The sequence below is a fragment of the Protopterus annectens genome, chromosome 2.part0 (assembly GCF_019279795.1).
Source record: "Protopterus annectens isolate FY-2018-M chromosome 2.part0, PAN1.0, whole genome shotgun sequence".
In the NCBI taxonomy this organism is placed as follows: domain Eukaryota; kingdom Metazoa; phylum Chordata; order Ceratodontiformes; family Protopteridae; genus Protopterus; species Protopterus annectens.
Genome location: NC_056728.1, coordinates 1,265,320,447 through 1,265,346,995, shown reverse-complemented (window position 1 = coordinate 1,265,346,995; position 26,549 = coordinate 1,265,320,447). Strand labels below are relative to the sequence as shown.

The following is a 26,549-nucleotide window of genomic DNA, read 5'->3' as shown; positions in this document are numbered from 1 at the left end:
GAGAGGAAGGGATAGGAAGGACCATTGCACTAACAGAGTCCATTGCAGGACTTGCATGTTCAAACGAGCGCATGGAAGGAGTGTAATCGCTGCTGCCATGGAGCCTAGTGTCCTCAGGATCAATTCCGCTGGTGAAGCCTCTGAATGAAGGATAGCCCACACATAAAGTTGTAGATTTCTGATTCTCTCGGCAGTTAGGAAGGCTCGCAAATCTCTGGTGTTTATTCTGGCACCTATGAATTCTATGATCTGTGTTGGAGCCAGTAGAGATTTGCCGACATTGATAGTAATGCCTAGTTGTGGGACCTAGGTGGAGAAAGAAGTCTCTGGCCGAGCAAAGTAGATGCCTTGTTGGTGCGGTCAGGAGCCAGTCGTCCAGGTACGGGAAGACCTGAATTCCCTGGAGTCTCAGGTGGGCCGCAATCACTGCTAACACTTTGGTGAACACCCTGGGGGCTGTGGTGAGGCCAAAGGGAAGGACCCTGAACTGGTAGTGACTGGCTCCCAGCCGGAAGCTTAGGAACCTCCTGGATCGTTTGTCCATTAAGATGTGGTAATACGTATCCTTGAGGTCTATAGAGCACATCCAATCATTCTCCCTCAAAAGGGGGAGGATAGACTGAAGAGTGACCATTCGGAATTTTTCCTTGGTTACTGACAGGTTCAAGCGGGAAAGGTCTAGGATGGTTCTCAGATCCCCCGTCTTTTTTGGCACCAATAAGAACCTGGAGTAGAACCCTAATCCAAGCTGGTCTTGGGGGACGGGCTGGATGGCTCTTTTTCTTAGCAGCTGCTGTATTTCTGCTGCGCCTCCCTGTGATCGGGTGGTACATCGGGGAGGTTCTTGGATTGGGGGACATGGAGAATTGGTATTTTGTACCCTCTGGATATGATGCGAAGCACCCAGCGGTCTGTTGTGATGGACTCCCATGCCGCTAGATGTTTCGAAAAACGCGCCCCGACTGCCTCCAGAGTGGAGCAGCCGGGCAACCCCTCAGGGCTGCTGAGCGGGCCGCTCAGAGAAAGGTTCTCTGGACCCAAAATTTCTCGGAGCCCCTTTGCCCCTGGGGCGACGTCCTCCCTGTCCACCTCTGCCACGGTAGGACTGGTTGTCCGCAGCTGGTTGGGAGTGTTGTGATTTCCGGAACCACATCTTCTTCTGACCCTTTTGGTTCCTTGAAAAGGACCGCTGGGGAGCAGAGAAGCGGACTCCGACAGCAGACAACGTCTTCCCGTCCTTCTCACTCTGGACAAGCGTCTCGCGAACTGTTTTGCCAAAAAGGGCAGAACCATCAAAGGGGACGTTCGCGAAGGATGCTTTAAAGGGCTCCGTAAAGTCGCAATGACGGAGCCAGGCCTGACATCTCATGACTAGGCCTGCTCCGCTGGCCCTAGCGGCTCCCTCTGTGGCGTGGGATAACAGCCGCATAGAGGTATCAGTGAATCCAACGAACGAAACACACAGTGGTTAAATAAATAAACCAAGCCAGAATCCCCCTCGAAACAGCAGTGACTCTGATGATGCCCGTTACTGGGAGAAAGCGCTAAGTCTGTATTGAGTTACTATTTGTTGTATTTGAGTTCTCCATTAAAGCTGCTGTTTCGAGGGGGATTCCGGCTTGGTTTATTTATTTAGCCGCATAGAGGTGTTTGAAATAGATCTCTGAGTAGCCATTCGGGTGGAGTACAATTGTTTATCCTCCTCCGACATGGACTCAGGGGGGGATGCAGCGTATTCTTTGATAAGATCCCGCTGCATCCTGATGACATGTGCCATATAGTTCAGAGACCTTACTGAGAAGGTTGCTGAACTAAAGACTCGCTTCCCTAAGCGATCCATCAAACGGGACTCTTTGCTCGGTGGATGGACTGAGGGACTCTCCTGAGCCATTTCCCTCTTTGTGGCTGCCGCCGTCAATATGGCATCTACAGGGGGGGCCTTACAACAATGTGACCGGTCTGAGGGGGGGCTAAGAATCCTATCCGGTCGCTTCGGTATTGGCTCCACGGTGTCCGGATCCTTCCATGCCCTGGTGGTAATAAGGTCCACCAGGGGATCAGCTGGAGGGGACACCCAGGAGGTAGAAGGGCCTGCCTCGAATGCCTCCAGAAACACGGACTCGTCAGAGGAAGACTTGGGGGCAGACCACCCACCTCTGATTCTCAGCATCTCCATGATGTCTCCAAAGGAGACATCCTCAGGGGGTGATCTTGGGGAGCCTTCCCCTTCCTCCAAGTCTGTGTCCTCGGTTAAGGACTCAGGGGAGTCCACGTGCCTCCTTTTGCACTTATGCTTGCGGGGAGCTTCCTCGTGGGGACTGTCCGAGGAGGCCTCGCCAGCAACATTTTGTTCCAATGGAACTGTCTGTGACATCGAAGCAGGCTGTCCCTTTGGCCGGGTGATGGAAGCCTGGCCCAGCAGAGAGGGAGTGCAGGGAGGAGTTGATGCAAGGACTGGGGGTCCAGATGCTCTCAACAGAGCCCTCTCCACAACATCAAATGCTGAGGGAGAGCCACTCTCCAATGGATCCGAAAGTCGGCTCCCACTCGGATCTGATGAAGGGATCGGAGCCGGCACCGAGACCGTCGGATCCGAGGGACCAGTGTGCTCCAACCTGGACGGAGCCGAAGGCACACTGAATCCCCCAGATTTGAAGCTCGGACCACAGCTCCAAGAGGTCAGATCCGACAGACTCGAGGGTAGGGTCGGATCCGAAGTACCAAGTACTGTCGGCGCCGACCCACCCCCGGCTCCAAGGCTGCTCGGTTCCAAGCACTCCGAACCCGGGTAGTGGGTCAGAGAAGGAGCAATTGGGTGGAAAAAAGGTGTCGAGCTCCCCCCCTGAGGGGGGGGAGTTAAGAGCACTCCCATCTGCAGCTGGGCCTGGATGAACCTTCGCATCATCCGATCCAAGTCTGCATCTGATAAGCTGAAAGTGGATCTCGAAGAGGCCACCGAGGCAGGCCTGGAATGCCGCCTCGATGACCTCGACGGAGATCGGGTCTCCTCCTCCTCGGGCCCCGTGGAGAAAGAAGGGGATTGGAGCCGAGGAGGAGGAGACCTAGAAGTAATGGAGGGAGAAGCCCACTTAGCTGGCGGAGCCGAAACGGAGGTCTCGGCCCGCCGCTTGTGGTGTTTCTCCCTCTGTTTCTCCCTCCTGGCCTCCTTGTCCTCTGACACTTTAGCGGGAGTTTGAGTCCCAGTCGGAGGCAGAGGGGCAGGAGTGGCAACCACCACAGGCTGTGATGGAGCCACGGGAGTAGCAGAGGTAGCGGAGGCCGAAGCTGAATCCGGGGGTAGAAGTCCTGCCACGACCAGCTTCGACCTCCGTTCTTTCAGTGCCCTGGGGTTGAACACTGCACAGATAGTACAGCCCGAGGTGTGGTGTTCAACCCCAAGGCACCGAACGCACCGAGTGTGGCCATCAGCTGGGGAGAGCTTATGGCCACACTCGGTACATTTAGAAAATATGGCTTTTGGGGCCTCAGCCATTCCCTTTTTTTTTTTTTTTTTTTTTTTTAACTAAGAAGGAAAAGAAAAAAATCAACTACACACACACACAGGCCCCAAAAGACACTCAACAAACACTCACACACTAGCGACCAGCGTAGGGAGGGTATTAATTAAAAAATAGGGAACCTAACTCAGACACACTTTACGAGTATTAATTTAAACTAAAACAGAAATTCCTGATGAAAAATGCTAGAAAAAAGTTAACTTTTTTCACTTATCTGCGGAGCTCAAGAAAAGGATCCAGCCATCACAAGCGTGGCAAACTACATCTGGGGTCATGGAGGGTTAGCAGGGGATTATGGGTGAAGGGAGGAGCTAGGAGCTCGGATCCATTAGCTCGAAACAAGTTGCCGGCTCGGATCTGATATCGGATCCATAACCCACAGGTTGCTGACAAATGAACAATCCTACTTCAGATTTAATGTATACTGAAGAAAACAGTACAGAATGAATTGAAGAATCAACAGCATGTGTAAAAAGGAAGCAGCCAACAGTGTTTTTTTATCTTCACATTTAATGAAACATTTTCAAATGATCCCTTACTTAAAATTAGCAATGCCATACACACACATCCATTTTCCACTTTTACTGCAGAAAACTTCATGTATTTCATATGAAAAGGCATGAAACTTAAGAGTTTATGACGTATCACAATCTGTATACAGAATAATGACTGTAAACTGCTTAGTTAGAACAATGCCAATTAGGTTTGAATGCAAACAGAGGCACAGATCAATATGTGCAGTAAAGAAAACGCTACAGTCTGTTAAAGTAAAACAGTGCAATACAACATTTTACATTTTATTAGAACTATATAAGCACTATAAGAAAAAGTATATAAAATTAATAACATCTTTTGTAAGGAGTCTCAAAGATCTTTTACATTCAATGAGGCAGAAAGACATCAATACCTAAATATTGCTCTTCTTCATGATCCCTGCACAAGGTGTGTATTGTGTGTGTGTGTATACATTACATATGTCTGTGCTCAAGCTTAAGCTGTTTTATGAAGGATGAGATGAGACTAGCAAGTCTACTACCCTACCATTCAATAACTGGTGTGCAATAACCTTGTGAAACCCCACAACTTTATTAGTTTATAATAACACATGACAACACTGGTAAATACCACAATAAATTACAGCTGAGATATGTCAACTCAAAAGTAAATAAAAGTTTTAAACTTCCACTACATAACAGATATTACATTTCAGGATATAAGCTGCTGGATTATTTACCTACTTCTTATGTAGCTGAGACACTTAACGTGTGTCTAAAAACAACAGATGAAGTGTACTTAAGTCTCTCCATAACCAGCAATCACACACACACACACTCCTAAATTTAGGTCTGACCTCCTTCATACCTCTCAACTTCTTAGTGCAAGAAATCTGAACAAAGCATGACACAATAGGGGGACAAAGGCCCACAGGAACACATTTTAAATACTGCTCATATAAACTTACAAAGTTGCTAGAATAACAGGATTTGTATTAGCATGCATTTTCTGAAGGATATGAACTCTGTAACTAAAATGCATGTCATTATTTAGTGACTTTAATCCTTAGATCATTCCAGTGATTTGTCAAAAAACACAGTTTTTATGAAGAACAGACCAAAAATGAGAGGCAAAAATCTGGATATTAAGTGAAAACCTGTACAGTTGAGAGGTATGCTGAGCTCGGCTCCTTCATTTTCTACTGCTTTAAGAAATGGTTACAACAGTTTAAGAATTTCACAAATCCACAAAAAAGTCAAAGTATACCGAACATACGTAGATGTGGCAACAGTCAAAAGCCTGGCAACCAGTATGAACTCTGGTAACATCATATCTTTCAAAACTGTCATTTTAGTGAGGTGCCACTACAGTATTATCTAATTGCACGCATTTCCAAATACAGTGGAAGTTTACTTTTGTATGTTACCTGTGAAGAACTCCCTCCATGCCAATGACATCTTGTAACAGCTCTCTGAGGTGTCCCAAATAAAAGACTACTCCCAACAGAGAGGATTAGGAGTGGGTCAGCAATCATAACTGGTCTATTGTATATTTGGGCCAGAGATGCCAAGGCTTTGCTCTCAAGGTGAACCTTAGCACTCGTGTCAAGAGCACATAATACGCGACCTAATCACAATTCTTCGTAGTGCATGGAGATTTATTTCTTCATGTACTACAGGCAGTACTACAGGCAAGAGGAAAATGGAAAAAAATGCAAAGTGTTCTTCTAGCATTCATAGCTAGTAAAGCAATTAGTGACAACTGTCAAATGGACAGCAATGCACATGGCAATTTTTTAAGAAAGTTATGGATTGAGTGGAGACAAAGAAGGCAGAAACAAAACTGTATTTAGAGCTCTGACTCTGTGATTTGCTGGTTGGCACTCATTTGTGTGAGACATTATCTTAATAGCCCTTGGGGGCCATTTCTGGATATGGGAGAGTAATTGCCTCGCTCCATACACTACATGCCTTTTAAGTTGTACTATATTAAAAGTGTATACTGTAAAACAAGGAACTTGTGAGTCTGCATAACACAATCCCCTCTCAAACACATCCTTGATTATAATTTACTGCAGCATATGTCACCCAAGAAAATTCATAGCCAAGCAATTTAACCACAGTCAGAAATTCAAATGTAATAGCTTTTAGCTCAAGTACTCAGACTTCTGAAACATTCAAAACCCTTGGGTAATTAATTAAGAGACCTGTTTATTAAAAAAAATTAAAGCAAGCAATTTTTAGATAATTTTTTAAAACAAAGTAAACACTTTTCAGACGCAATATTTTTAGTTGCCTTTTCAAAAAAAGGGGAGATTGCTTTATGAATGAAGCGTCAATGATAAAATGCAGACGTGTGATGAATTGTCTTTCTGACAAACTGCACATGCTCAGAATGGACTCCTAGTCCATGCTTCATACTGCCACTGTTTAGAGTGCCCATGTGGTATTTACATTTAAAAGTTGCTCTGCCCAACCATTAAAATGCCCACATTAGCTTCTCGGTGTTGCTGTAGCTTTTCTTTCATTCAGGTTCACTCCTTGAAAGCCCAAATGTGTTTACACCATCCCTCATACATGCCTACGACCTGATCATGTGTCAACATATCTTCACCAGCTGCTCTTTCCTAATCTGTTCATGTACCAAGACAAACACCACTTGTTTCACAGTTCTTTCAGACTTTTTCTAGGCTACCTGCAAGCAAGCTAAGATTTTTTCACTTGAGTGTACAAGCCAGCACACAAGACCTATTTACTACATTACAGTAAAAAATGCACTTTTGTAACAGTGCACTAACTGATTTGACAAAACTGCTTACTTTAAACATGACCAACTTTGCTAGAACCGGGCCGTCTCTCAACTCCTCGTACAGGGTGAGCTTAGCTAGTACTCAACACAGGCCACTTCTGGCTTGCTCATCACTAGTCTAGACTGCATTTATCCCCCTCTGATCCTCCTTCTGAAATGAAATGAATACATTCTAAACAGGCTTAAAACGTTTTCTGCTCCCATCACTCCCTGTCACTTTCTCTTTCTTGCACTACTACTCACAGCTTTCATCCAGACCTCTGCAGCAGCTGTATTTTATAAATTGTTTGACACATGGCTTCTTTTACAACAAAAAACACACATTTTAGATGTCAAAATAAGCAAGGACTGATAATCTTACATTAACAAATGTCTGCTACACCTCCAAGGATTGCAGATGGAGTTTGGAACACAGGAATCACTTTTACTTAGGGTTGCCAGCTGTCCGGTTTTCTAACAAATTGTCTGGTTACAAATTCCATTCAAAACTGGACATGTGAAGTCCGGGTTTTTGGTTTTGTCTTTAAATTTTTTAATTTTGCGGCACTGACGCTGATGTCATCACATGCGCGATGATGACATCACGTCCCTCAGGGCTACCAGCCTGTCGGAATTGAGCTCAAGGAGGCAGATTTGTTATCATTCATGTCCACAACGCTGATGTGTATCCGTGAGGTACCAGATTTGGTCCATTTTCAGTACTGTCTACATGAACATCTTCTGCCTGGGATTAATGGCTCTTGCTTTCTCCATAAAGGTAAAACTATTTTTTTAGACTAACAGCTTATTTTTTGTAAAGCCAACTGCGATAAAAGCCAGTATGTAGCGACTTTAGACGCACACTACTGTTTGCAGCAATTTAGTGTGTATGGAAAAATGGCTAATGATAATGTAGCTGTATTATTTGCTGGAAAATCATGTCTTGAAAAAAAGTGTGTAATGTAAGTAAGCATCCTTCAAATTTGTGTGTGACGAAAGAAAAAAAAATAGAGGATACAACAACCATCCTTTTTAAATCATTTACTAATACAGGTAGGGATCCCATTACCTTTTGCTGTGACTCCGGAGTGTAAACACGTGATCGAACCGATCATATGATTCCCCGAGCTTCTAGTTTCTGTTTGTGATTTAATAAAAAGCTAATCATATAAGAAGTTAAGAAGGGCACAGTTGCAGAGGGCGTATTTATATTGGTATGTGTTTACTGATTTCCGTGTCTTTTGTTTTAAATGCTTTATTTAAGTTACTGGTCTACTCTATGTAAAACACTTCACGTGTTAGGGAGCAGCCTGTATTTCAGGGCTTGGTTGTTTTGTTAAATCCCGGCAATTTGTCGTTTTAAATATGGCATTATATTGATCTGGCCTTTGATCTAGTTTTAAATGACATGATTCTACATCATTAATGCATGTAGAATTGGAAGAAACCAAGTTGCTTCCACGTCTTGACTTAAAGTTTTGAGTTGCTTGCTTGAAGTAATCACTAACACGATTTTTTATTGCGTGTATGTTTGAGAATAATTCAGTTGCTTGCCATTGTTTAATGACTGAAGCCCTTATTGTACTTGCTTATCACAAGTCTGCACTTCAGACGAAGTCAGTATCTGAAGCACATACCAGGACTTTTTGGGGAGCTATTCATACATTTGAATGTGCTGTAACCATAGGAAAGCGTCACCCTTAGTGTTCAGCATTTTAAACAACATGCAGTTCAGTCATGTATTCTTATATTTAGAAGAGCATGATGTGTCTTTTTAGTAATATAGTGTTACCATAGCTAACTTTTTTTTCATTTTTTTGTGCCTTAAGAATCTTAATTTGGTGTTTTAAAATACATCCATGGCAATAATATAACAGTAACATTAAAATTAACAATTTATACTTCAAGTTGGTTGTAATACTTGTGTTATAAAAATAACCACCGTATCTAACTTATTCCCACCCAAGTTATTTTTTTCTTTTAAATACTACTTGGCCAATTTTATTTATCTTGGACTATTTGGCACCAAATGGTACATTTATTAAGCACCTGAATAATATGAAATAAATAAATTACTGCACTTGACATAGTGATTGTTCTCCACTTGTCAACTAAGTTGAGAACGTTTTACTGTGCTAATGCTTGTGTTTTCAAATATCTGCTTTAACATTCTTTGAAATAACACAGGTCTGTTTGACATACTTACAGAAGTTGTTAATAACTTCTGTTGATTGGAATGCAAGAAATGCTGAGCTTGACCTTGTTTCCTTCTGAGCCTAAATTAGTAGACATACTTTAGAAATCAATACAGTTGTTGGAAGAAAGCAGACAGTCTTAAAACCGCAAACTGTTGAAGTAGTCTTTGCAATGGTACAAACAAAAGGAGGTATAACAAAACTGAGTCTTAGCTTCCTTATAGAAGTAGTTACTGTCATCTGAAAGAAATGAGTCCATCAATGCTGTCTGTGTACTACCCAGAATGGTGTCATTCATGTTGTTGGGATTCAGCTAAACTTATTTTCTTATGTAATTGTATCAGTGGTTTGTGCTATAAAATTTGAAACAAATGTTTTAAAATAAATCCAAATATCTGTAATCACTGTAGTACAGCAGAAGACAGTATGCACAGTGAGAGTTTTGAACAGTATTTATGGCAACTGGGGAGAAATTGGCTGAAAGCAGGCATCCGGAACAGAAAAAGAGGGCGTTCCCCATCAGCTGATGCAATGGTGATGTCACAAAATGGGTGGATCATGGATGGGACAGGGGGTGGGAATGGGTGGAGTTATGGTGATGTGAGGGGCGTGAACTTAATCCGGTTTTAGCCACAAAGAAAGCTGGCAACCCTACTTTTACTGATTTGTAAATCAAGTACTATGCTGCATTATCTTCCTTCAGATTTGAACTATACAACTGGAGAGATATTCACAAATCACCACTGGCTAGACTGGCATAACCATTTTTGAAAAAGGAGATACAGTCCAAGAGTGGGTACCGGCAAGGCGTATGTGTCACAAGACTTGATTGCCTTGTATGTTCTGTGACTCCTATCACACCTCTCCACCTCTGAACATTAAAAGTCATAGCACTGGCATTTAAAAATCACAGCAGAGGGCCCAAAACGGGAGCTTTGTTTTCTTTTTTTTTATATACAAGGTCTTTAGATAGTACACTCTATATAGTTACTGATAAGGAATCGTTGTACAAATTTATTTCATTTATTTACTAATGAACATACCCCTTGAACAGGTCTATCTTTATGAGGAAAATCAGTAAGTTTAGGAGTTGCAAGGTGAAAGCTGGGGCCACATATCATACAGTTATGCCTAAATCATAGCAGTTGAGAGGTATGCTCACAGGTAAATAGTGTAATATTGTCATGCTACATTTGCCTTCTGATTCTTGCAGACAGTAAATTTTAAATATAAAATGGAACTAAAGAGGAAGCAAATTTGAGAAACACACAATCTTTAACAGCTAAAAATTACAACCATCACTCTTTCAGTTGCCATAACAATACAGGAACACTACCATTTACCAGACTCAGTAGCCTACATTTCCCGAACTTAGCAGAAGCTTTTTACTGTAAAAACAAACTTCTCTAAGAAGTCAAACAAATCACATTAACTGCATACAGCATCCAGCAAAAATGACATTAGATGGATGAATCATCTCTCCACAAAAAATAAATGTACTCGCAGATGCCAGCCTGCTTTAGTGGGCACAACAATAATTACACAAGGCCATAAGTTGGGCAAAACAATGATAACGTGTCTGTTTCCATGACTTAGCAATCCTGTCAAAATTACAAACATGAACATGTCTTATTAGCAAACAGTACAGAGACAGGAATTAGTGGAAGGCACTTTGCCACTGGGTAAGAAGTGTATAATTCTTCTCTACTTCAAGGTCCTTGAGGCCATTATAACCCCTAAAATTAATAAAAATAATGAAAAAAGGCACTTCTATTTATCAACAAAAAATTAACAATTAAGCTAGATATATGCAAGGCACATTTACTGAATTTGAGTCATGACTAAGGAGGTCATCTTTGTTAAAGGCCAGTTTTTTTACTTGGAAATTATCCAGTTTATGCTATTCTAAGCTACTGTCTTGCCACACTGAGCTGCTGTTAGCCTCTTGGAATGTATCTTATGGTACTGGTACTACTACTACTATTGACAGCTCACTTAATTTTGTCCACATTTTTACACTATAATCTGTTACTGTGAAAAAAAATGTAAACTCTAGAAATCGAACATTTATATTGTTCTATCATGTGCTCGGTGCTAATAAGCAACGAACTCTTAAAAACCCTTTAATCTGATTAAAAAAAAAAAAGAAAAAACTGTGGCTTACACACATATGACCTCACCACTAACCTCATACTAGGCCAAAGTGCATAAAGACTCTGAGTGGGCTTGCTTGAGTAAGTTTGAAATAATTGTACAGCAGAACAATGCACAACCGTAAAACTCCACTGCCAGTCAAGAGCGGGCAGGTGATCTGCTGTGGTGAACCCTAACCGGGAAAAGCCAAAAGAAGAAGAATACACAACTAAAGAAGCAAAAAAGAGATGCCAAAGAAACTGGGCACTTGATAAAAGAAGAATGCTTGCGGTATTATTAGCACCCACAAGCTGCTCAGTTTTTGTGTTCCAAAGGCAAATTATGCACATGATGCATCATTCTGTGTGTACATGTGCGTATATGTCTGCCACTGCATATTATGCACATTATACACAAATGCATATTAAACCAGTGTAATTATCCTTAAAATGTAATGGCTTATACAGCCACAGATTTACAGCTATTAAGTACTAATGAACCTGGTGTGTGTGTGTCCTAAACTGTAGTAACATCAAGTGCAGCACAGACAAGCACTGCCAATGTGTTACCAGTTACATACTGGCTATTATGTAATACAACTGGGAACAGATAAGGATTTGTTAATAGACTGTCAATAATCAGTGGATACGTGATGTCCAACTTCGGGCTGAAGGCAAATGTCAACTCAAAGAAAACAGAGTTGAACTGATGCACAGTAACAGACTCGTGTTAACAGCACCAATACACACACACTTCTCAGAAGAAAATAATTGACATCAGTAAACCTTCGGTATTAAGAGTATTGCCAAAGCTACTTTCAAAAGGCCACCTGAAGCCAAGAGGGAAAGGACACAGCACTAGAACACTACAAAAATAACACACTGCCTCAAACACACTTTGGGATTTTGAGCGGAAAAAAATTCCATTTTATCTGTCTCATTGCCAAAATGTGATCTTATGATTCAGTTCTGCAAATACGAAGGAGAATTAAAAAATACACTAATAGGTCATCTCTGGTTCCTTTTAGGAATACCAGATCATAAACCATTTCTTGCAGAAAGGATGAATCCCTACTGGACCACAGACCAGCAGGGTCCAGGCAGCTTATAACTAATCCTCAGAATAGTTAACTTCAGTCCCTAAACCTAGTATTAAATAGACTAAGGTTATAAATAAGTTAGTCCAGTGGGTACTGGATTGCATAGCTATTACTCTTCTTTACATGCACCTCTAAAAAAGGTTCAATCATCTTTTTGTCAAGTTTGTTCCTCATTTTCTTTAGAAGGTAGTTTGCAGTGATTCCACTGCATAATAAAAGTCCAAAGAAAGAACACGAAGCAACATAGCTCTCTGCTGGGTTGTGCTGCTCATAAAATACTGCCTTTCTGTTTTTGTAGTCCAGATAGGTGGCCTGTAGTTGGGAAAAGGTACAAAATGCTAGGAAGATGTGAAAAATCTGATGTCCATGTCCTACAATATCACAACAGCCAGGGAAGAACTTTTCTGGCACTGGGCAGGAGAAGAAATAAGCTGCAATTAAAAAGAAGATTATTTGAAAAATATGGTAGCACACAGCCTCATCCGTACAGCCAGTCTGGAGGCATACAACTATACGATGAACAATAGGACTGATGTCCAAAATGTAAGCCAGTCCAGCAGGGATAACCTGGCACAGCTTTCTCATAACTGGGTAAGGTCTCTGATACCTGTATTTGGCATAGCAACAGCCGCTACACGAAAGCCAACCAAAGACTGCTGCTCCTGGAAGGAAAAAGAGGCGAATTTTGTTATACCAAGTCTGCTCCGTACTGTAGAAATAGTGAGCCAAGGCACTGCCATACTGGTAAGCACTGACACCAACATAATCCAGGAAGTAGAAAGAATAATGAGCAAGCTCAGACTTCGACTGCAGAAGATGAGCCAGAACACTGAAGATGAGGTACATGAGACATGCCAATATGAAGATGTAGAAGGGCAAGGAATATGCATCCAGGGAAAGCATTCGCTCTTCAACGATTGCCTGGACCTGCAGAAGCACAGTTACAGCAGCCAGTAGGTGAGTCCATACATTGAGGGCTTCATTATGCTGCTGGAAAATACTTAGAAAGTAGTAGCGCCATTCCTGTTCTATAGGCCTGTAACCAGAGTAGATGTATGGCTCCCGGAAAAGTTGAGGCACATCACACTCCTTGACAGTACATGGCATCTTTGGGAAGCCTTCCTCCAGTAGCTTAGGAAGGCGACTCAGCTGTTGAGTACTGAGAGACAGGGTGCTGATACGTTCCAAAATTGTTGAAGTCATGCTTATGTCAAAGGATAATACACTCCTAGGAAATGGGGAGAAAAGAAAAGTTAAGTTAGAATTAAAACGTATTTTTAATTCATACAACTATTTTGTTCACTTAAGACAAAACTGACATCCAAGAAAAGTGGAAAAGCTTACTAATGCTCACTATTTTAAGACTATCTTATTTTTTAAATTAACAAGTGTTTCTTACATTACAATTTAAAATCAATCTTCTATTAAATGTTTCCCAATCAACAGTTTGCAGGAAGTATCACTGTATTGTTATCTGTAAGTCAGAGAATTGTATCACAACACTTTCTCTTAAGTAAAAATCTAATTACTTTAACATCTTACTACGTGTAATGCTAAAATATCAAAGTTCACTCTATACTTAAAATTTGCCTTCTTGTCCTTGTATTACTCTGTCACCCCTGAACAATCCAACCCTGGCTTAGAATAACCTCTAACCTCCTAATGCAATTTCCTAATTACAGTCTCTGTTCTTTATTCATTCTAGGAACCATACATGCACATTTCAGCTTAAATATTATTCACTCCAGCATTTCTTGCCCCCTTATGTCCTGCTTATTAGTTATCTTAAGTTAGCCAAGTTGCACATTTTCACATGTCATATGTCAGCACACAATTCAAATCAATTCAAATATAAAACTAAGGAAGTTGAGCAAGTCTAGCTGAGGGGTATCTAGCAATTAGTGCAGACGAGTAATGCTCTGACGGTTAATAAATTGCTTCCTGTAGTCAACGGCACATGATTTGCTTCCTACTGCATGACTTTGAGTAGATCACTTGACCAGTTGATTCTTCCAGGTCAGCCCTGAAAACGGCATTTTTGTCCAGTGGGTTTACCCATTTGATATACGAATACACACAGACACCAGATTACATACCATATACATGACCTCATTCCGTTCAAAAGTATACTTTACAGAGACCACACAGACAGCAATAGAACAGCATTGCTTTTCTTTTGCAATTAATATTTGTTTACCAGGAAAGTCCGACTGGGACATAACCCATTTTCAGCGGAAGCCTGGGAAGAAACACTGGCCATCAGATGTTGCCATTTACATTTTCTTCGGTCTCCCTTTTCCCTTGGCCAGTGCAAAAGCAGTTCCAAACTCAAAAATTTAAGACAACCATTGATGTCACAGTGCCCGTATAATAATGAAGTTGGATATAAGCTATTCTTACTGCATTGTTTTGTCTGGCAATAGCTATCTGTAACCACTGTGAAATCTGTATACAATAACTAGGGTTTCACTATATATTATTAAATACAACTTCTTTTGAAGTGTACAAGATTTGTTGTACTACTCATCTTCTATGTGAGTTTAAGAAAGTACAGTTGTGTAAAATCTTATCATAATGGTAGATGTCCTTCTCTTAACTGTTGAAGTGTTCATTATAGTAGGGATCCCATGCCAAGGGTGGCCCAACATCCAACCAGTATACCAAAGCCTTTAGATTGCTTTAAGGTAAGCCGTATGTCACATGTATGCTCCTTGTGTAGCACAGGGCATAAAGGTGACGTCCGGATGTACCATCCTCAGAACTGAGAGACCCTGTAGGAACTCCAGTCCAAGGAAAACAGAGGTAATCAGCACATCCAGAAGAGAAACAGACCAGGGAGTGGATGGAGGTACTGAATACTGCAACGGTTAAGAGAAAGACATTTACCATTGCTGTAAGATTTTACACAACTGTACTATGTCCTTCCATTTCACTGCTGCAGTATTCATTACAAGAGGGAGGGTGCCAAAGCTCAGGAAGGAGAGAGGGAGCTCTCTAGGAAGCCATGAAGGATGGCCCTAACAAAACCAGCTGTAGCCTTGGAAATTCCATCCAACTTGTAGTGTCTGTTAAATGTATGCAGAGAAGTCCAGGTAGCTGCCTCAAGAATAGACTTAGTATTCAAACCCTTGAATGAAGCACCAGGAGAAGCCACAGCTCTAGCAGAATGAGCCTTAACAGTAGAAGCAAGACTCTTAACATGAAAGGAATAACAAAAAGAAATGGCTTCAGAAATCCAAGAAGAAATAGTTTGCTTGGACATGACTAATCCTAAAGACCTAGGATGAAAGGAAACAATGCTAATCAGATTTATGAAAAGTCTTAGTCTTATCCAAATAAAATCTGAGTTGCCTATGCACATCCAATGTGTGCAGCACCCTCTCACTGGCAGATTGCGGAGAAGGGGGAAAAAAGTGGGCAAAGGAATAAGCTGATTAAGGGACAACTCATTCACCACTTTGGGCATAAAAGAAAGATTAGTAAGAAGGGATACCCTATCTTTATGAAACACTAAAAAGGAGGACAAGCCATAAGGGCTTGAAGCTCAGACACTCATCTGACGGAAGCAAGGGTCAACAAAAGTACGGTCTTCCAAAAGCAATGTTGCAAGAAAGCTGAAGCTGCAGGCTCAAAAGGAGCCTGGGTCAATTTTTCTAAAACAAAATTAAGATCCCTGAGAGGAACAGGCTTCCTGGGAGGCCTAATATGAAGGACGCCTTTAAGGAATTATTTTGCTTCAAATTTAAAAGCTAAAGGTGATAAAGGCAGACAATCAGAGATAGCTGATAAGTGGGCCTTAACAGAAGAATAAGTCAACCCAGCATTGAGCAGTTCATACAGGTAAGACAGAACTAAAGGAACATTCACAAAGTACATCCAAGTTATGGAAAGACACAGACTAGAGAACCTCCTCCATTTGGATAAGTAGAATTTCCTAGTAGTAGCGGGTTTCTTGGCCTCCTGTTGAACCCTAAAACATGTCCTCAGAAAAAAGGCGTCCATGTGAAATCATAAGCCTATCACTCACAGTGTCAGTTGTCTAGTGTGACCAAGTCCACCTTGTGAGGTAACTTGTGTTGTTTATCCTTGGCTAAATGTAGGAGAAGAGGGAACCAATGCTCTATCAGCCAAAAGGGAGTTACCAGCAAGATTTTGGGAGCATCCTGTTGTATTTTTAACAGGACTTTTGGAATGAGGGAAAGGGGAGGTAAGGCATAAAGAAATAGACATCTCCTTCCAAAAAAAAAAAAAAATGAGGGAGTCCACCTTCCAAACCAGAGGACCTGCGACTCTGGGGAAAAAAACAGAGGAAGCGGTCTGTACAGAGGGGAGGCAAAAAGATCCACTTGAGGAGTACCCCATTGGTGGACAATGTCCAGAAACACACCCCTGTGAAGCATCCATTTATGGGATTGAGTTAAGGATCTGATCAGAGCATCTGCCACAATGTTTTGACCTGGTGGTATGTAAACTGCCTGAAGAGTCAATTGATACTTGCTAGCTAGTTCCCATACTAAGACTGCCAACCAGCAAAGAAGATCAGACCTTGTTCCCCCCTGTTTGTTGACATATCACATAGGTTCATAGGTAGGTACTAGACTATCAGCCCAAGGGCCTACATAAGTCTAGCCAGCAAGGTACCATAGCTTACGCCACCCAAGAAAGTTATTTTCCTGTACCACTGTCCAGCAGACACACAAAAGTGATCCCCGGGGTATATTTCCTACATCACTGTGGTACTGTCTGTAAAACACCTTGACAGGACCTGGGAAGAACAGAGGATGAAAGACTTGAAGAGCCAGCAGAATAGCCCTCATCTCTGATGTTGATATGGTCTTTCTGTTAATGAGGCAACCAGACTCCCTGCGCCTTTAGGGAGCCGAAAGCTGCTCCCCATCTCACATCTGAAGTGTCTGTGAACAGCTCCTAAAAGGGCAGAGGTGGGTGATGAGGAAGCCCTGGACTGAGAGTCAATAGCTGAATCTACCACTGAAGTTCCTGCTTGAGACAAGGAAGAAGCACAGAACAGCCTGGATCCTGCACCCTAGAAAGATATGATCCTGAGGCGGAGTCAGGTCTTTCTGAAATGTATAGTGTACCCCAGGCTCTGCAGAAGGGAAATGGCAAAATGGAGATTTTTCAACAAAATCCTTGGAGAGGATGCTTTAAACAGGAGGTCGTCCAAGTAGGAAAAGACTTGGATCCCAGTCAGCCTGCAAAAAGCAATCACAGGAGCAAGGCATTTGGTAAATACCCTTGGAGTACTTACAAAGGCCAAAGGGCAAAGCACAGAACTGAAAAAGCTAGGAAGCAACAGAGAAATGCAAAAATTTCCTGAAAACAGGATGAATAGGGATAAGAAGATAAGCATACTTGAGGACCAACGACACCAGATAAGCCTAATCAGTAAAAGGGACAGAGTCTGAAGAGACAACATCCAAAAAGCGGGCATCTTCAGAAAGGTGTTTAGATGAGAAGCGGTCCAGAACAGGTCTCTAAGTATCCTCTTTCTTGGGCATCAAAAACATTCTGGAGTAAAGCCATTTCCCCAACGGGAAACTGGAACTTCCTGAATAGTTCCCCAAGTCAAAAGATCCCAAAGCACCCCTGAAAGAAAGGCTGAGACCCTAGGCAGACAAATGGAGAGAACTCAGGAATCCTGAGTAATCTTTAACCAAATAGGAAGAGAAAGGGAAAGACAAAGAAAAAGGTGCCATCTTTACTGCATCCAACATCTCTTGTCCCAGGTGCAGCCCAATCCCTGCACCTCCGAGAGATAGTGTGCCTGCTTATTACCCCAACTGAAGGATAAGCAATTGAAAGAGATGCTTGTGGAGTGCCCATTAGCTACTGAAAGTCATTTTATCCCAACTGAAGAACGTGTGCTCTCTCACCTCCACCTGCATAAGACCTGGTTTGGAATACTTGCCACCTACTATTGAAAGGAAATCTTGTGGAGTTCCCAGTAGCTAAGCTCACTGTATGTTTTCTTAAAATTATTATATCTTTAACTTGTCTGGTTTCTCAAATAAATGCTTGAAGTATAGGTTGTAGTGGGCACACTGCTCTCAACAGCCCCCCCACCAAGTTTTTAATCCAATCACTGTTCACTGTTCTTTAATTAATTATCCATTGCCAATAGAATGCTTCCTTTGTCTCAAAATAATCTGCAACTTATTTCAGTTTCCATTCCAATGTCATCACTTCTATACATACGAATACATATTTCACTATCTTGGCTAGATCCCCATAATAAACATTTAATGTTTCCTTCTTAAAACAGTCATCTTTGCATTTACCTGTGCTTACTCTTTGTAGCCTGTCTCATGGATTTCTGCCTTTTTTTTTTTTCCAAAGTTTCCTGCTTCTCGTGGCTCAGCCTGCTCTCCCCTTTTCATCCCAACCTCTAATTTGCTTCCTTATCTTACTAAGTCCACCCCCTCAATCTATGCTCATCTGAAGTTATTTAACGTCCCTGAATGCACAGGCACCTTCTTTACTGCATCCAGATCTCTTGTCCAAGCTTGAGCCCAAGCCCTGCATTTCCGAGAGATAGTGTGCCCGCCTAGTAAGTAATATTCTTGGACCAATGCAATATGCTTAGATGTCCTGTGTATTTTAAGGGAATACTTTGTTTCTCTGCATAGTTTTTGTGTCTTGACTATGTTATATTCCTCTATAGCTGTTTTTCCCCACATCTCTAACACACCCTCCATACATTCCCTGCTCAAATCCTCAATTATTTCTTTTGGCCAGTGGGAAGACTGTTATTAGCTTAGAGGTCTGTTGCTTACCTGAACTGCATTTACAGACACTTTGGGTAACATATTAGAGACACCATACAGAATCGTTAAAACTCTATTGTGATAAATGATCATTTTCTTAGTCTGCTACTGGAATAGTTTTTAGCATTCTTTTAGCTTACAGTATGGAGCTTTCAGTATCTTGAAGGCTATTTTTGCTCGCAGTGCAATTTTTGTGATTGAACACTGAATCACTCAACTTTTACCTTGATGTTCATAGCTTCATAGACTAGTATTAGGTTAATTGCCCTTGTGGGCCAATTTAAGCCTTGTCAATTACCGCATGTGAGAATCAAAGCCTGCACCTTATGTCTGTAAGGTAACAGCTAAAAAACAGCTACAGTTAACTTTGAACCTAACACCACTCTTAAGTAATTCAACTGCGGTACCACCTTTAACATTCTTGTAGGAAAAGCGCAGTCCGGGTCTGAACTCTCTGCATACAGCTACCATTAACTTTGAGTATGTGTCTACCTGTTTGAGCCAATATTAATTTTCCCCTGGAGAGCACTCTGCTTTGGCTTGTAAGCAGCCCCCCACCACCACCACACACACACACACACAAATCTTCCACTTTCTATTATTCCCTTCTGTTAGCAAATAGTATCCATAACTGATCAATACTGTGTGTTAATTTAAACTATGACCACAGTAACCTACTGATACAAGGTTATCCTGTTTTTCCACCTGAGAAATTAAGAAATGACTTACAGTTTCAGAGCAGTCCTTGGTCAATTGATTGTTTCTCAACACATACTTGTCTTTGCTTTGTGATTGTTTCCAGCCCCCTCATACGAGCAACTGACAGGGTCTCTACCCGCTTCGCTCCCCACCCTGCCCCCTATTCCCTCCCACCCCCAGTGGTCCCACCTTTATTGCACTCAAACCCCTCCCATACTTCCAATAGCCAACCACAGCGCTAACCCAACACTACCTCCTCCATCTTCCCTTTACTATCACACCTCCTCAACTAACATGTTACAAGCATACTTTTCCTATGCTCACTGCATGCACTCTCCTTGCATATCTTACATCCTACCAAAGCTCCATCATTCCCCCACTCAACCACTACCACTGTACTACTACTCACACCACCACTCATGTCTCACCCACACTCATCTCCCCTCCCACCAGCTCAAGAACCATCCCTATGCACCCCCCACATATACTACCAACTACATTACTCAAACATAAAGCATCCCTACAACTTAACATAGTAATCCTCCCACCATACCTATTACCCACAGAGCACAATTATAAAGTTTCCCTTATAAACAAACACATTCAAAAACTGAGAAAACTAATAATCTCATGCATATCAAAACTAGCCCTAAGTGGAGACACCCACCCCAACCCTGGCCCTACAATCTCCAACCCCAATCCTCATAATCAGACTAGAAACCACTTCTCCTCCCATATTACAGCCTATAGAAACCCAAGTGACTTCCTTCTACTAAGCCTAAATATTAGAAGTATATCCAACAAAGTCCATGAACTCCATACCACCATAGACTTGTACTCCCCAGATATACTCATCCTGACAGAAACCTGGCTAAAACCTCACATTACCAGTGAGCAAATACTCCCTAATACTAAGAGTAGACCAGCTAAACAAAAAAGGAGGTGGTGTAGCTATAATATTTAAACAGCATCTAAACATCCAGATCTTAAAATCATCAGCTCCACAAATAGGCAATGAAGAAATAATATATGCCAACCTCAAAATTAACCAAAACAAAACCATCAACATAATTAGATGCTACTTCCCACCTGGCCAAAACATCCCTCCACTAGAAAACCTCCTCAGCTGGTCTACCCACCATCTCCCCCAAGAAACTATCATCTTAGGTGATTTCAATATTGACTGGCAATCCTGTTCTGTCAACAATCCAACCCATCATGTACACCTTCATGGCTTCACCCAACTAGTCCAGTCACCAACCAGGATAAATAAAAACTCCAGCAAGCACACTACCCTGGATTGGATACTAGTCAGTAAGAGCCCCCAGTCATATATAACAGGCTGCTTATCAGATAGCCTCAGTGATCACTCCCCAACATTCCTACTCAAAAAATACCTATACCAAGCTAAACCTGTCATCTACCGTCAAATACGTAAAAAACTAAACTTTAACCCACTCATTCATCTCATCCATCAAAGATTGTAACTGGCATCCTCTAAAGTACCTCAGTCTAGATGACGAAGTTGAATTTTTTAATACTACCTTCCTGAACATCCTTAATTACCATGCCCCCATAAGAATTTCCAGAACCAAAGCACAACCCTCCCCATGGCTACAGAAAATCACCAAGTCAGAAATAAAAAACAGGGATAAAGCCTGGGAGCACTGGCACAAAACCAAAACCCCCTCAGCTAGACTGAAATTCCTAGAACTATGCAATAGAGTTAAAAAGCTAATAAAACAGGACAAATTCCAATACTACCAGTCTGCCCTAGACTCCTCACAACACAGCCCCAAAAAAATTCTTTCTGGTTCTCCATAAACTCCATCCTCCACCCAGGTAAAGTCAGTACCCCTCCTCCTAACATCCCTCACTCCTCAGAAAATATTGCTACCTCATTCAACACACACTTCACCCAAACCATACTATCACTAGCTAAACAACGCAACCCCCCTCCTCCCCAACCCACACCTTCAGCTAGTAATTTCCCCACTGCCTTCTCTTTTTCTCCTGTACCTACCTCCAACATAAAAAAAACTCTTAACTAAACTTAAACCCACCAAATTAGCAGCAGACAAACTCCCAAGTGAATACCTACAAATCGCAGCTGATGCTCTGGCCTACCCAGTATCCATCTTGATTAACCGATCTCTGTCAGAAAGTTACGTTCCCACACTGTGGAAAGTATCACATATAATGCCCCTCCACAAAGGCGGACCCTCCGCAGAACTAACCAATTACCGCCCCATAGCTATTCTCTCTCCACTCTCCAAAATACTAGAGAGATGCATACACTCTCAGGTCTCAGGTCTCAGACTACCTACTTACTAACAACCTCCTTTCCAGTACTCAGCATGGTTTCCGACCAAACCATAGCACCACCACTGCCTTACTCTCCTTTATTAACACTATCCTTCAGCATAAAAACAATGGCTATTTCTCCTCTGCTACTTTCCTAGACCTATCTAAAGCATTTGACATGGTCCCACACAAACAACTTATCTTTGTCCTCAATAACCTATCCTTCTCACAATCAGTCACCAACTGGTTTCAGAGTTACCTGTCTGACCGCCAACAATCCGCTGTATGGCAGAATGACATATCTCCCCAACTACCTGTCTCCATAGGGGTTCCCCAAGGATTCATCCTTGGACCCCTACTCTTCTCTGTTTACACCAATAATCTAGCCTCTGCCACCAAACATGGCACACTCACACAATACGCAGATGACTCGACCATCATCTGCTCAGCCCAGTCCCTACCCAAACTGCAAAAAGTCACACAGGAAGCCTTTTCCTCTGTTGAAACATGGTTATCCAATGCCCAATTAATACTCAACCCAAACAAAACTAAACTACTCATCTTCCAACCCACCAAACATACTCAAAACAACTCTCACTTTAACATCACAGCAAAAGACAGCACCACTATATACCCAACCGAACACACCAAATTGCTAGGAGTGGAAATAGACAAACTAAAATTTGACAATCACATATCCATGACCATAAAAAAGTCCACAAAAAACTAGGAGCGTTATACAGAAATAAGCAATTTCTCACCAAAGCAGCAAAGATTTCAATAGCAAATTCCCACCTTATCTCCACCCTACTTTATGCCTCTCCAATATATACCAACCTAAGGGCAATGTGATCTAAACAAGCGAGAGACCTGCTACAATAAAATTGCCAAATTCGCCACAGGGGCATCCTACCATAGTCACCACTGTCTCTCACTTGCTGAACTGGGATGGCTTGAACTCCCTCACCTCCTTCAGTGGTATCAACTCTCACTCACCCACAAACTAGTAAACCATCCACTAAATGTCCCATCCCTCCAGAATCTACTCCAACCCTATCGCACCACCAGACCACTAAGATCCAGCAACAAAAATCACTTGCAGATCACTAAAGCCAATAACTCTGCTGGTGAAGCACTATTCTCTTGCACCATAGCCAAATTATGGAACTCACTCCCACCCACAATTACCTCTGTACCATCATGCACCCACTTCAAAACTTTACTAAAAGCGCACCTAAAACATGCTGGCTATGCCCTTGCAACTCCCACTCTAATATCATCCACCCCATCCAACCACTACTTTTCTCTCCACTCCACTAACTACCTTGATTATAGCAAGCTCAGATGCTCATAAGCCTAGTACTTATTATACAGCAGGAACTTCTCATTGTAACATTTGTTAATGTCTGTTATGTACTTCACAGATAAAGATTCTAGTTGTCTACTGATGTACTATGTTCTTCATCTGTAAATATGTTGTAAGTAATTACTATGTTAAATTGTTAATTGCTATGTAATCCAATGTAACTACTGTCTGTTTATTTTACTGTGGGGCTTTTCTCCCAGGGCCTCAGCTGAAAATGGACCTACGTCCAGTTGTACACTCCAGGTCAACAAATTTAAATAAATAAATAAATTAACCAGTATGCCAAGCTCTTCCAGAGTGTTTATTATTTGTGGAGTCTTATTATTGAATTTTAAGTCTATTCTTGTACATTATCCGCCTATCTTTTCACGAAGGTAGTACTATTGTAGAGGGAAAATACTTAACAACTCTTCTTTCAAATTGAAGTTTACTTAAAATTAGTGGAGACACTAAGCTGAAAGCGAGGATCCCTTATTATTAAAAGGCTATTTTTGCACAATTATATATAAAGTGTACTATTCTGTGCTAGCATACTGTAGGTTCTCTTTTTAGATACATGTACTGTGTTATCTGTAACATGTTTTTGAAATGATTCTAAGACTTGTAGTTTATTCCTGATTACGTTTTATGTTTTCCTGGCTAAATAACCTACCCTTAAGCCACCGTTTCCGCATTCAACTGTACTATCCTATCTGGCGTCAACCTCAAACGAACTCACTCATTCTCTTCCTCTACTTCTTCCCTAGTCTGCTCTTAACTCCACTTCTCTGGCTCATTATTACTCCTCTTTACCCTTTCTACTACTACTACTACAATCTCCCCTCTGTCCTTTCATTTACCCCCCCCCCCATTTTTCATTTTTAATCCGATCCTAGCTCACTACTCTCCAATCAATTATCCTTTGCCAAAGACTGCTTCCTTTATCTTAAAGCAATCTGCAGTGTATTATTTCCGTTTCCATTCTAATCTTACCACTTCTATACATATTTTACTATTTTGGCTAGCTCCCCATGTTAAACATTTAACATTTCCTTCTTAAAACAATCTTCCTTGCATATATCAGTTACATTTACCTGTGCTCACTCTTTGTAGCCAGACCCACGGATTTCTGACAGTTTTCTTTTTCCAAAGTTTCCTGCTTCTACTGTGCAGCTTTCCTCCCCGGGCCTCTGCTAAAAAAGGGTGCAAGCTCAGTTGGACTATCCCAGTCAATAAAGTCAAATAAATAAATGCAACTGAAGAACAGGACAGTCAGACCACCACCTGGTTTATCAGGAAAAGGAGATTTCTGTGGTACAGAAGTCTGGGTAGCTTTTGCAGGAAGAGCCCATTTCTCACCATTCTTACCCGTGGGGGAAGGGAGAGACTGTCTACAAAAAAGCTGGCATATTTGGGTAATTTCTCAGAAATGTAGGCACAGGAGAAACAAAAACATGTTTCTGTTCCTGTAAGGCTTTGCCCTTATCTTGAAGGGACAAACAAATCAACATTAGCTTCACCAAACAAGTGTTTGTTGTCCAGAGGAGCATCCATCAACTTAGCCTTAATATCATCAGGCAAAGGTTGAAGCCGAAGCCAAAAATACCTCCTCATCACAGAACCAAAGGCAGCAGCCCTAGAAGAAGCATATGCTGCATCATAACTGCATTTAATGGAATGGTGAACCACCTGGGAAGAAGTCCCTAACAGGGAAAGAGCAGAAGTCTTCCCTTCAGAGTCCATGAGATCAGAAATTACCCAAGACTGGGAAAGAAGAGGCAAAATATATCTGGACATATGTGTCTGATAATGGAGAGCTTTAAAAGCTAAGGTAGCAGAGGTAAAAACCTTCTTACCAAGCCTTTCCACAGTCCTGCTGTCTTTATCAGAAGGAAGTAACTTAGTAGAAAATAGCAACTCGGATGGCTTATCAGATACCACAGACACCAAAAGAAGGATCAACAGGAGGACCTATATAGAAATTTAAATTCATCAGGCATCCTACTGGAGGCAGGGGGGTGGGAATCAGGAGCCTTAGATGCAGTAGAAAAGGCATCCAATAATGCACCCAAAACAGGAGGAACAACAGAAGGTCTAGGACAGTCCATTTGCAGGAGCTCATAATACCTCTTCTGTACCTCAGAAACCTGGGCACAATCCCATTTAAAGAACTCCATCATACTAGAGACTGTGTTCACAAAATAAATTTCCTTGACAGGAGCATCAGGACTTGTAGACTCCTCTTCTTCAGACCCATAGTCTAAAGGAGAGGGAATCTGAGATGAATAAGCAAGGTATTCCTCATCTGAATCCACCTCCTTCTCAAAGTAATCCTGTTCCCTGGGTCTTTTAAGGGGAGTAGAAGACCAAGGGGGAACTGGAACCGAAACTCCATGAGAAGGTTTCAAAGCTGTGAGAGCATTAAACAAACTCTGAGTAAAATTCTGCCATTCACTTTGTAGGTCCTTAGAAGCTGGATAAAGGAACATATGCTTTATAAATTTTAGAAGGCTCCAACACTGGATGGCATTCAATAATTGTAGTAGGGACTTCCTCTCTAACCAGAATCTGAGGAATACCTCTAGGCCCCTCAGAAATAATCAGCTGCGGTTCCCCCCGAATATCTGAAGTGGATGTCTGCAAGGCCTCCAGGGATGTGCATAAGGTTAGATCTATGCCAGCCTCTGAATCTGTCACGGTGAAAGAATCCAATGGTGGAGCTGGATGATCCTCTGGGCTTTCACTTTCCTTGGGAGAGACATCCAGCAGAGTCAGCACAGCAGAAGAATCTGACCTAGACTCCTTGGCCTTCCTCACAGATGACTGACTCTCTGAGTGGGAAGTTCCTTGCACTGTGTCTTTTGCTAAAATAACAAGCTGGTTTTCCAAATACAAGGCTAAAGAAGAAAGTTGACTATGGAGAGTCTTAGGAACAAAGGCCTGACAAACTGAAAAGGAAGTATGGTTGTGGGAAGCACCGAGACAAAACAAGCACTGCTCCTGATGGTCTTTGTGGGGAATCTGTCTCCCACACTGGCATTTACCCTTCTTGGATGACATGAAACCCCACAAGCAACAACAACTAAGGAACAAATATAAGATAAAATACCCCAATAGGGCACTTATCTGAAGCAGCTTGGTAAAAGAGCAACTGGAGCAGGAGTTCAGACCGACGATCAAGAGATGGCG

General features: G+C 41.9%; 1 protein-coding gene across 1 annotated transcript; it reads right to left on the bottom strand.

Moving 5' to 3' along the window:
* Positions 1 to 9,508: 9,508 nt before the first annotated feature.
* On the bottom strand, positions 9,509 to 13,455 carry PAQR8 (progestin and adipoQ receptor family member 8). Its single transcript, XM_044061435.1, has one exon. The coding sequence runs from the start codon at positions 13,428 to 13,430 to the stop codon at positions 12,306 to 12,308; it is 1,125 nt and encodes a 374-aa protein (XP_043917370.1). The 5' UTR covers positions 13,431 to 13,455; the 3' UTR covers positions 9,509 to 12,305.
* Between the last annotated feature and the right edge of the window lie 13,094 nt (positions 13,456 to 26,549).

Excerpts from the sequence above, each read along its gene's own strand:
- PAQR8 (XM_044061435.1), bottom strand. The coding sequence starts at position 13,430 with ATGACTTCAACAATTTTGGAACGTATCAGCACCCTGTCTCTCAGTACT.